Source organism: Bos grunniens, chromosome 10, assembly GCF_055505025.1.
Source record: "Bos grunniens cultivar Pamir isolate PY7600 chromosome 10, Bosgru_T2T1.0, whole genome shotgun sequence".
Classification (NCBI taxonomy): Eukaryota; Metazoa; Chordata; class Mammalia; order Artiodactyla; family Bovidae; genus Bos; species Bos grunniens.
In genome coordinates, this window is record NC_141174.1 from 41,577,722 (window position 1) to 41,590,826 (window position 13,105).

Consider the following 13,105-nt stretch of genomic DNA (forward strand, 5'->3'; position numbering starts at 1 on the left):
ATGGGGATGAATATGTTACATTGAGTTGGTTATCCTCATCCTCCCTATGCCTAAATGGGTGTGCTCTTGCAAACCACCTGGCCAAAGTTGGATGTGAAGAAGCTTAGGGCCAAGAAGCTGAGATTTTTCTCTGCACAAAAAGAAGTGGTCTGGCTGGACACCCAATCTCTATACAAACTGAACTGACACATTAGATGGGAAGCCAAAACACACCTTGGTGTAAAAATAAAAAAAAAAAAACAGACAAATAAAAACCACCAGGAACGTTTAAATAACCTAATCTCATCCGGCCCTGCAAAGCCCACAGCAGCATCCCCATCAGTTACCTTCGCAGGCTTTCCCATCAGCACTGGGCACAAAGCCCATGTCACATTCACAGCGGTATCCTCCTGGGGCGTTAAGGCACTGGCCGTTGCCACACAGGTTTAGATTCTCAGAGCACTCATCAAGATCTATAGCCAGAAAGAAACACAAGTTACTCTTCTTAGGAGCTTTCTGATTGCTCAGGTCTGAGAACTTTTATACTTGTGAACTTCCAGAAGGTACTAGTGTTATCATAATTTCTACTTGAAACATTGAAACTCACTTTTCTCTTTTGAATGCCAGTATTAAATATATAGTGAACATGGGGTTCAGAGACAGAATCCTGAATGCTAGGTTATCTCTAATGATGTAAAGTGGGTAATAAGTTAAAGGGATCATTCACATTCAGGCTTCTGCAAGCAGGATAATCAACGTGAGGATATATCCATGGCAGGAAATAACATATCATGGTTTGTGCCTGATTCTCAAAATCCAGGCTCAAATCAGATGGGCAGCAAAAGACCTAGAATAGCAGCTATTAAGGAGACCAAAAAGTCCTATCTACTTAATATCTTCTGAGTTTTGCTAATAATCACAGTCATTAAACATCAGACACACGAACCATACATGCCTGGTACATGAAACTTGGAGTATTTTCTAGAAAGCGATGGGAGGTTTGTGATGACAAAACTTTACTGGGTTAAGCAAAAACAATTTCAAATACGATGAAACTTTTAGTGAGTTAAAACAAAATCCAGGCAAATCACTTACTGGGCCTCAGCCATTTTTATGTTTAAATGACTTCTTGTGAGCAGAGTGCTCAGGGTAAATTAATGCTTCAGGTCGTATAAGCAGCTATGCTACCTAATGGCCAACGAGAAATACTCCTCAGTATCGTATTTAATGCCTGTGCCCTGACTTTAAAAAATGCTGTCTGTATACATATGGTCATGATAAGTGTATCATCTCTTTATACAATGCTTCTAATCATATATATTTAAATATATGTGACAGTCCACATTAATTCTATGATGATGCATTAGCACTGAGAAGAAGATGTCATTAATATGTTGTAAAACTGGAAGTAAATGAATTCCTTTCAAAGCAGTTATGAAGTTCTTACTTATACCAATGTGGAATGATCACCATGATGGCTAGAGGGAAAAAAAATATATGCTGATGATCTGCTCCAGAACATCTTATTTCTTTTCTTCACAAAGGTTCCTGCATCAAGTTCACTCTTGGATTCAGTATTGAAAACAAGTCAGTAGTGACACACAGGCACAAAAATATCAAGGCTAAGGTTTACAAAAGGTAGCATGATTTGTTTTAAACTCATGACATCATTACATACAATGACACATATATCAACTATCTATCTGTATATATCTATGTAAATATATATTTAGTTTCTGAGATCTCCCTGATTGATTCAGCTACAAATTTCCATTCCACAGGAATGTCATTTCAAATAACTATTTTCTCTTCCAAATTGTCTATAAATGACCCAGCCTTCAAAAAACAAATGATGGTCTGTCTTAGGGACACGGAGCACCTTGCTTTTCTGACTGCCCTTTACATAGCTGTTTCCAACACGAGCATACCTGTACAAGTGAAGCCATCGCCCGTGTACCCCTCTTTGCAGAGGCAGCGGTAGGAGCCCATGGTGTTCTTGCAGTCTGCATGTTGGCTGCACATGTGGGTTCCATTGGAGCATTCGTCCAGGTCTTAAGGAAAGAGGTGACATGTCATTACGAACAGAAACTGTGACATTTAAAATCAATAATACACATGTTAAATTTTTCTTTACAGGACTGAGATTTTTATATTTATAATCCATGCAGTTTATACGAAGCAATTTCTTTTTTTTTCCAACCCACCAGTGCACTTAATGCCGTCTCCAATCCACCCGGGGCTACAGCTGCATTTGAAGCTTCCTGCTGTGTTGGTACATACAGCGTGTCTGTCGCAGTTGTGTGCTCCAATTTCACATTCATTGATGTCTGGGAAAATAACCAGTGAGTTAAAAAGAAAAAAAAAGTTTAGCACAGATGCTAAATAACTCAGCAATATTCAAAAGTTGACTTGCTTTTACACTTCTGACAGTGTAACAGAGATCGATTCACCACTGACATTCATACTTTACTTAAAATGAATGATTTTAAATTTCAAGATACAAAGAACAATATGATGCTACTTCTTATTGTTAACTTTAACTATTTTCCATTATTTTAATGTAAGTGTCCAATTACTGCAAAACAAAATGAAACCTCATTCCAGTTGAAGATCTTAAAAAAATAGAGTGAGCTGCCTAACATTCTATTAATGCTCATGGTCATATGTTTCTATTCCCAACATTTTCACTAAATTAACTATAGAGAAATGATGCACATTGCTTTCGTATCTTATATAGACAAAGGAATACAATATTGGCATGTAGAAAACGTTTCAATCCTATTCTATAAACGAAATATATTTTATTTTTAAAATGTAAAACATTCGATGCACGATACTGGATGCTTGGGGCTAGTGCACTGGGATGACCCAGAGGGATGGTATGGGGAGGGAGGAGGGAGGAGGGTTCAGGATAGGGAACACATGTATACCTATGATGGATTCATTTTGATATTTGGCAAAACTAATACAATTATGTAAAGTTTAAAAATAAAATTAAAAAAAAATTTTTTTAAATCAAAAATCAAAAAAAAATGTAAAACATTGTACTATTTAATCACACTTTATTTCTATAAATGTTTCACTTTAGGTATTGCTAATTCAAGCATTTATAGAGAATATTCCTTAAGGCTGTGTGTGAACCATCTTTTTTGAGTCCTAGCACTTTGGGACCCAAGTCTTCTTGAATATTTCTTGTAAAACTCAAATCAATTCAAAAGAGATTTTTCAGTAAAACAAGAACCAGTCTAAGGTCACATTGTTAAAAGACTCTAAATTCTCAAAAATTCTCCATTCTTCAAAATTCCATTTCCAAATGTAGTCAAGATAGATTCTGTAATACAGAAGTGTTATAGAAGAGAATATAAAGCATAAAGTCAAATATTTTTTGCTTCCTGTGATAACTGTGATTTATAAGAAGAAATACATATTAGGTCTTTGTCCTGTTTCTGGCACAGAGCTCCTAAAACCCTTGGAATTTCCGAAGTGCTAAGAGTGATCAAGGTGTCTTTTGTTATGTTAATGGGGCAGTTTTTGGAAAGCACTTCAGGATGCCGGCTGGTTGCCAAGAGTACCAATCTCTGATTCAGTTCAGTCGCTCAGTTATGTCCAACTCTTTGATACCCCATGGACTGCAGCAGTCCAGGCTTCCCTGTCTATCACCAACTGCTAGATTACTCAAACTCATGTCCATTGAGTTGGTGATGCCATCCAACCATCTCATCCTCTGTCATCCCCTTCTCCTCCTGCCTTCAGTCTTTCCCAGCATCAGGGTCTTTTCCAGTGAGTCAGCTCTTCGCATCAGGTGGCCAAAGTACTGGAGTTTCAGCTTCAGCATCAGTCCTTCCAATGAATATTCAGAGTTTCCTTTAGGATTGACTGGTTTGATCTCCTTGCTGTCCAAGGGACTCTCAAAAGAGTCTTCTCCAGCACCACAGTTCGAAAACATCAATCATTGGCACTCAGCCTTCTTTATGGTCCAACTCACCATGAACAGTATGGAAAGCCTACTCCTGAGTTACACACGTTAATGTGCTGTGCTCATGCTCAGTTATGTCCAACTTTTTGCAACCCCATGGACTGTAGCCTGCCACGGTCCTCTGTCCATGGAATTTTCCAGGCAGGAATACTGGAGTGGGTTGCCATTTTCTACTCCAGGGGATCTTCCCCACCCAAGGACTGAACCTGCATCTCCGGCATTGGCTGGTGGATTCTTTACCACTAGCGCCATCTGGGAACCCCCTATACACTGTTACAGTAAACCGATAGATCAAATGAATAAACTGGTTTCCCGAGTTCTGTGAGCTACTCTAGCAAGTTAATCAAACCTAAGGAAGGAGTAATAGGAACTTCTGATTTATAGCCAGTTGGTCAGAAGCTTACGTAACAAACAGCCTAGACTTGTAATGGGCATCTGAAGTGGGCATAATTGTATGGGACTGATCCCTTAACCTGTGGAATCTGACACTATCTCCAGGTAGATGGTTGTCAGAACTTGAGTTGAAAAGTAAGACAAGGAGCTGGTGATCGTAATTGGAACTGGTACCAGAATCTTATTTCCCAAAATTAACCCACTATATACTGAAAGACATTATAACCTCATAATCAACTTTTTCATTAACTAAGAACAAGAGCTCCTAGGTATGGATGGATACTATGACTCTATATGGAAATGAACATTTAACACAAAACTTAGATCAAGAAGGCGAATCTTGGCATATGAAATGTTGCAAGAATTTTAGCAATCACTTGAATAGTGGCATGAAAAAACTGGGCAAGCAACTAATGTTTACCCTTTTGTTTACTTAAGAAGCCCAATTAAATGGTTTGAAAGTGTTTGGAAGCATGCTATTTGCCAAATGCTCCATCTGCAGTTCTGAAATGGTCCTGAGATAGTTGGGCTTCTTTATAGCTTCTAGAGCAAACACAAAATACAATAATGCCATTTTTTCCTACAAAAATACTTTGCAGTATCACTAATAAGTGAAATGAAAACATGCCTGGAAGAATGTCCTTACAGTGACAATGTATTGTGTAGGTGAATTTTAAAGTAACCTTGGCAGCCACATGAACCTACTGAGTTATTAAGGCAGGTCAAGGGAGGCACATACCAGGCAGCTTTAAACTTGTGACTGGGAGCTTTAACCAACTGACTAATTGAGCATGGCACATTCCAAGGAAATGAGGAGGAGGGCCAGCTGAGGGATAATAGTGGTAAATAAGCAGGGAATTCAAGAAAGTAAGCCTGAACTCCAGGCTCCCAGGTAGGGCCAGGGACACTTCTTTCTTCCTCAGATGATCACTCCCTGCAGTGTCCTGCCTTAATGGCCCTCCTTTATGTGTCCTGATCTCTGAGTTAGGCAGAAACAATGAATTTCCATTGCCTAAGAGTTGAAACCTCCAGATGTTAAAGAATCAAGGAATTTTCTAAGTGCAAAGAACTTAGGATATGACTTTCCTAATCCCCAATTTCTCAGAGGAGGAAACAGAGGTCCCCCAAGGCATGGGAACTTGCCATGGCCCCAAGGTCAGTGAGAAGAGCCCGAAGCACCTGGGACTCAGTTTCCCATCCCCTGTTTGATGCTCTTTGTCTTCAGCCACGGCTGCCTTATATCAAGCTGATTTCTTCAGTCACATCAGGACTTTGTTCTAAGTCCTGATGAGAAGTCTGCTTTCAGATATCTTGGTTGAGTATTAATAGACTTATAGAAATATTCACTCATCTTTTCTGCTAAGTACAATTTTCAGAGATGATCCATAGCCTGTCAATATAGTAATCCTGTTATCTTTTCCTTTGCAATTTTCTAATGACCAAAGATAATATTTTCATGTGGGTTTTTTACCTTCCATATTTAATCTCTATTAAGAAAATATCTATTTTTTTTAAAAGGAGAGTCTCCTTTTTTTTTTTTTTTTACCATTAACAATATACAATCATAAATTTCTAATGCAAGAAAATATTTGCAGTTTCACCACAATGTTTTTGGGGCAAAAAGAAATTATGTTTGCAAGAGGAGGCCATGTATCGTGGGCTTTGGAATAGAAGGAGAGAGAGAAACTCAGGAGGCCATATTCAGTTTTCTATTTTGTGAATCTTTGTGTAAGTCATTATCTCAATAGCTTACACTACCGGTTTACAACAAATGAATTAAAAAGACTTGGTCATAAAGTCTAAAGGCATCACTGAATAAAAGTTTTCTGCATGTGTGTGTGTATGTGTGTGTACACACTAACTATTATTTATTAATTGCTTGCATGGAAGACTTGGGCCTAAGACTGTACTTCATTGTAAAAGCAAACAGAAGGGGAAACTGAGTCATAAGGGAACGAAGCAAACAAAAACACCATATTCAAACACTCTTCAATAATATGAAGGAAACAAAGCACACGCTTGCCAAGAACATCTCTTTCTGCACAAGTGTTCTCTTTCCCCCACAAGTTTGCTCCAGACAGAAAATTCCTTTTTAAGATTAAGCACAAGCCAAGAAAAGCACAGAAATTCAAATTTAGGGCTGACACTGCAACCTCCTTCACCCCACCAAAGCTCCCTCACAGAGACTCCAAGGTCCCGCTGGCGTGGCTCTTGTGAAGAGCAAGGGTGTGGTCTGGCAGACCCCATGCCCAGGTTCTGGGTGGGTTCCACTTGAATCTGACATTTGAGAAAGAGCTTGTGCTCTGAGCTGCTCTGGCCTCCTTGGACAGCCATGTCAGGAGAGCCTGTGTCACCCACTCAAATGCTTGCTTTTCTGCCATGTGGGGGTCAGTCTCTGGGCATCGAGTCCAGCAGGGCTGGTACGCTGTGGAATCTCTGTGGGGAGGCGGTGGGGAAGAGGACCTTAGAGTGAATGGAGAGGCCAAACGTGAAGGCTACTTGGATTTTTCAATTTGGACCCAAATTTGAGCCAAGATTATTTAACTGAACACCCACGGAGTTTTCACAGGCTACCAGCCAGTGGAGGACAATTAGCAGTGATAAGGAGCTGGAAGGAAATGAGGGCAAATTTTCACTGGGGGCTGGTGGTTTTGAAGTATATGATTCTCTTTCATGGACTACACCCACAGCAACATGTCTCCTATGAAAAACAGAAAGACTGAAATGGAATTGCCCAGCAATCCCGCTATTAAAAAAATTTTTTTTTATTGGAGTATAGTTGATTTACAATATTGTATTAGTTTCAGGTGGACAGCAAAGTGAATCAGTTACACATACACATATATCCACTCTTTTTTTTTTTTTAATATTCTTTTCTCCTATGGACCATTACAGAATATTGAATTACTCACGCTATTTTAACTGAAAACAATCCTGATTTTAATCGCATGTCTGTAAAGCAGCTATACTCCAATAAATTAAATAAAATAACTGATATTCCAAAAAAATTGTATGCCTTACTCACTGACTGACTGAGTAAGCACGTGATGGGAGGTGATTCTAACAGATTAGCATGAGAAAGCTAGGAGCCACCAAGGATGGCACCTAGCAGAAAACCAGTTTTCCTTCTTCCAAACTGTTGTCTGATCACAACTGTGTAGAATGAGAACCAGAAGAATCAGAATGAGAACCAGAAGAATCAGAATGAGAATCAGAATACACATTCCTTGTATGTGTGGACCACAGGAAAACCTGTAATCCAGCCCCCATAAGCCAAGGATTGAAGAGCCATGTTCTAGGTTACAAGAAAATGTCTCTTCTCCTTTCCTTAAATTGAACGTTCCCCTCAGCCTTATCCACAATTTGAACAAAGCTTAAGGAGCAAGAAGAAACCCTTAACATCTGTGTGGGCTGGGAATGTAAGTCAGTGGGTGGATTCTGAACACTGCTAAAGTGATTGGGGGGAAAAACATGTTTATTTGTTAAAATGGAAACAATCAGTAATGACAGGGGAGCTGAAATATTTAGACAAAGCTGTAATGGAACCCAGAGGACATTTTTTAAGTTCTCATAAAACAAAATTCCTCCTATGAAATAGCATACATATTTTTATGACTCCTTTACAAGGTACTCCTTTAAAATATACATATACTTATTATACATGTACAGAAATACAAGTAGATATATTTCTTTTATCTATCATCAAAATATATTTCCAGGTTTGTTCTTCACTGTGATTTGTTGCAGGGCTTATCCCATTAGGCAAGATACATATCTCTATTTACATTAGTTGCCTGGGACATTATAAACACTTTTCTTTAACGTACTATCACCAAGGTAACCTGATGGTATTCTAAGTTGTAAGTGACACTAATTTTAAACTAATAGCAGGCTAAAAGAGTCCCAGTTAGATGGGATTAAAAAAAAAAACAAAAACATTTTGGCTCAGATTTTAAAAAACTTGTTTTTAAGTATACCAAACTTGCTGCCAATTCCTGTTTGTGTAAGTCATTTCCAATCCAATGTGATACCCTTGGTTGTTAATAGCAGGATTTACAGAGAACCTCTTTTCCTTCCTGCCCTAAGGCACCCTCTCCTCCATCCTCCACTGCAGAGCTTCTAACCCAAGGGGAACACTTGCATAACTATGGAGCACCCTGGTGATCTTCCCAAAGCTCCTGAACCAGTAAAAGAACTAGGAAGAAAATTCAGAATTCTACTCCATTACATGAGAATATCACATGCCATGCTACTGTAATATCAAAAGGGCCATGAAATTCAATTCTTCTCCCTACAGTACTAGCTGAATTTTATGCAATTGAAAAATCATTTTAGGTTATAATTTGAAGTGGGAAGGGGGATGCTGGCCTTTGGGGGAAATACAGAATATTTCTTGGACTTCAAATCCATGTTTCTGTTTATGCGATTTACTAAAAGACTGCTGTTTTTAATGTAAAACTGGGGTCATCTCATTTAATGTGGAGTACACAGCTCTTGTAACTATAGCCTAATGTCTGTATAAACTCAGTTACAAAAAACAAGCCTTTTAACATACAGAGTAAGATTTTCCTTCTTTAAACTGATTTCAAGCATCTTAGTAAATAGTAGCACAGAATTCTGCTAGACTAGAAGTTATGTTTTTAATTAAAATGGCCTTAGACACTGCGTCTATGTGACTCATTTTATAATGACAACAATAACTACTATTTAGTGACCAGATGCTATATGCCAAGCACTGTGCCAAGGACATTACATACATTATACCTTATTTACCTAAAATGATATTAATGTTGCATGAAAATTTAAGCTTTCTTCATGGTAAGAGATCTAAAACAGTCAGCCTCTGCACAGGCCTCTTTAGCTGGAATTTAGAGTATGAAATTCTAGAGATCTTTTTCTTATAGGGAATGAAGACTGTCCCATTGAATTAACGTCTGCCTTCATAAGTATCATGGTTCTCTGGGTTGAATTTCGGTGAGTTCAACTTGGCCAAACAACAGTATTAGCCTCTACTAGGTAAAATGAAATACACAACCGTCCTACCTTCCCTTGTGTCACTACCAGACCAACACCCCTTACCTTAAGTCTTAAATTGTTACTGAAAGCTAAAAATAAATCTTGAACCACACACATGCTGATATAAGCATCATTTGTACCCCAGGGAACACATGAGGACTAGAGATTTTAAACTCTGTGCCATGTAACAGAACGGAACCCTAGTCATGCTTCATACGGAGACTGATATAGTGACACGAAAGCATTCTAGCTACATGCTTCTTTTTATAACTTGGCTAAAATCTGTCATTTTTGAATGAACAGCAATTTATTGGTGACATCTGTATATCTGTATTTTTGAAATCACATTATTGAACAGTTTAAAATGATAACACATATATTGGAAACTTTCTTGAAAAAGATTGATATAACTAACATCAATTAACATCACCAATCAGCAAATATTTTAATGTTTAAGTCACAGTGGCTTACCAAACTGGCTTTTGAAATTAAAGTCTATTATTTGTAAAAAGAAATTATGCAGTTAACTAATACAAGCCCATCATGGTCTCTATCATGTGTGGTTCTTCTATTTTATTTTAAAATTTATGTATTTTTGGCTGCGCTGGGTCTTCATTGGTGCACACCGGCTTTCTCTAATTGCGAAGAGCAGGGACTCTCTAATTGAGGCCAGCAGGCTTCTCATTGCGGGGCTTCTCTTGTTGCAGAGCACGGGTTCCAGGGCGCATGGGCTTCCGTAGTTGTGGTGCTTGGGCTGAGCTGCCCCATGGCATGCGGGATCTTCCTGGAGCAGGGATTAAACCGGTGTCCCCTGCATTGCCAGGTGGATTCTTAACCACTGGACCACCAGGGAAGTCCCTTCATTGTGTCTTAAATTACACTATAGCCCATAATCTGGTTTTATTACTATAGGTGACTACAGTAAACTTTATTATTCCATGTACTACTCCATCATTGCCTCAAATTTGAAAATCAATTAACACTTAGAAACAACATTATTCACTCAGAGTGACTTCCTCCATTTGATGTTTAATTGAATAATCTCCTATTGTGAAAAGACCTTCTTTTGTGCTATTAAACAAGCAAGTGGTTTAATTACCACTTCATGAGATCTGCAGGAATCTATAGGGCTAAAGCGATTTAATGCATCAAAAGCACACTAATTTAAAAATGATTGAAGACTGATGAGAACTGATGAAATATATGAATTGTAGGATGTGTTTCTTCAAAAAGTAATTTCACTTATAAAACATTAAAGAAAGAGTTGACAATGGAGGCTATTGGGAAAAGTTGGCTTTAAGAAAGAGATATGAATGTTTAGTAATTATCATGTTAACTACTTTGACATAAAATGCTATTTTTAACCTCATAAAATGTTGATATTTATAGAGTTATTTATGGTGGCAATTTTTCTCATATGCCTTTTTTCATAGGTAAAGGGGAAAAAAACCCTCAGCTTAGATCCAATCTAAAATGTGACAAGTTTCAAAGAAGTGCAGGCTAAGTTAATGAAAAATGCTTTATAGTGCAATTAAAATATTAATAGTTTTTAAAACATATATTAATCTATAATTATGGTAGCAATCTCTTACCCACTAAAGGTTTTATTGTTCAGTTGGAAGAAACATACCTGTACAGCCTGTTTTTCCTTTTTTGCCTGAATAGCCCATATCACAGTGGCAGATAAATGAGCCTTTGGTGTTTTCACAGGTTCCACTTAGGCAGATATTTGGATTCAGATCACATTCATTGACATCTGTAAAATACAGATATTATTAATACATGTAACCATTTGTTTGATATCACTGACAGATTCTCCCTGAGATAAAGCAACTATGACAAATAAATAGAAAAGATGAAATGTTTTCACACAAATAAAAGTATATTTACATAGCTCACCTACATAACAATTACATAGCTCAATGCTTTCTACATTGAAGGCTAACCCTGCAGACTGGCTTTTTATCTGGCCCACAAGGAGGAGGTCAGATAATAAAATAAACTGATTCACTCTAGGTCTGGTCCTCAACCAGAGCCTGTTTCTCTGACAGTCTAGAAAACTTTTTAAAACAGCACATTCTGTTGCAAGATGAAAATTTTAATGCTGACTGCATGATGATAACATTTTAGTTCCATATTTTGAAAGAAAAGATAGATGAACTAATAGTCTAAGGGCAGATTGTTACAAACTCTACAACTTTCTCCAATTAAAAATTATCTTTTTTTATGACATTCATTTCTTTACTTTGAATGACATGACTTTAATTTTGAGGACTTCACAAATATTTGGTAAGCATTTTCAAAAGATACAAATGTGATATAATTTAAATATTTGCAATTCTAGACTCTTGTTTCTGACCATGATGGAGTAATAGGAACCAAATTTACCTTCTCATTTAAAATAAAAACAACAAAAAAGGACAATATAGACAACAAAGACAATGATCAATGAGAGAAAGAAACTAGGTGGATTCTACAAACGCCCCAGATTACTGTGCAGGGAGTTTTAAAGCAATAGCACAGGGGAGGGTATGGCAGATGGAACCAGGAAATGTCCATGAGTTGGAGAGGTGAGGGTAGAATACCAGGGTAGCCAGAGTTCATAGTGCCAAGTAAAGGACAGAAAAGAGATGTACACGCATACACACACACAAAACTACAGTGATCTGCAGAAGGACCCAAACAATACTCAGATGAGTAGTGACCAGTATATTCATGTAAGGAAACTTAAATCTGGAGGAAGCATCATCCAAAAGAATTAGAGGGAATAATCATCAGAGTTCCCAGAAGGTGTAGAATTATACTTGTTCTTACCAGCCAGACTGGAAAACCTCGTCATCTATAGGGGAGTGAATAGAGTATCCAGGAGGATCTTGCCTTGGCAATAGAGAAAATGAGCCCAACCCAACTGCTGCTTCAAAGCAAGACTTTGAAAGGACCTATCTGTTTCCATATAATTTAACTATGTTCCAAAACAAAGCTCAGAAATTTTTCTAGGAATTCAAATACATTCAGGACCTAGTAAGGCAAAATTTACAATGTCTAGCATCCAATCCCTGGAGAAGGAAATGGCAACCCGCTCCAGTATTCTTGCCTGGGAAATCCCATGGACAGAGGAGCCTGGCGGGCTACAGTCGCATGCAATCTCAAAGAGCTGGACATGAGTTAGGGACTAAACCACCACCAGCATCCAATCAAAAGTTACCAGGCATTCAATGACAGAGGAAAATATGGCCCATAATAAAAAGGAAAGTCGATTTACTGAAATGGACTAGAACTGACATAGGTAATAGAATTAGTTGACACGGACCTGAAAACTGTTATTGTAACTGTATTCCCTGCATTTAAAAAGCTAGAGAAATGATTGGGCATATTAAGTAGAGACATTGAAGATACCAGAAAAAGACCGAATCAAACTTTTAGAGGTGAAAACTACAATGTCTGAGATTAAAAATATACTGAATGGAATTAAAGGCAGATTAGATACTGCATTAAAAGGTCTGACAGATTTGAAGACAGTAATAGAAACCCTCCAAAACAACCAATTCTAGAATGTATTGCATTATTGTCAGAAGTCAATTTTGATGCCTTGCAAACATTTGAAAAGCCAAACTCTAGGTAGAGCAAAAGGAGGGTTAAATGGCCAAAAATAATGCACAGACATAAAAGAAATGTCCCTCTGGAGTTGACCAAGTCTTAGCTCAGTCCATATAACATACTGACTAGAGCATCACAGCACAG

General features: G+C 37.9%; 1 protein-coding gene across 3 annotated transcripts in view; it reads right to left on the minus strand.

Moving 5' to 3' along the window:
- The window catches only part of FBN1 (fibrillin 1), a 265,245-nt gene that overhangs the window by 73,662 nt on the left and 178,478 nt on the right, over positions 1 to 13,105 (minus strand). For all 3 annotated transcript variants that reach the window (XM_086320774.1, XM_086320775.1, XM_086320777.1), the window contains 4 exons: positions 10,995 to 11,120; positions 2,184 to 2,306; positions 1,908 to 2,030; positions 327 to 452 (listed from right to left, as the gene is read on the minus strand). In XM_086320774.1, coding sequence (XP_086176900.1) covers positions 327 to 452; positions 1,908 to 2,030; positions 2,184 to 2,306; positions 10,995 to 11,120 — 498 coding nt within the window. The remainder of the gene's footprint in view (positions 1 to 326; positions 453 to 1,907; positions 2,031 to 2,183; positions 2,307 to 10,994; positions 11,121 to 13,105) is intronic.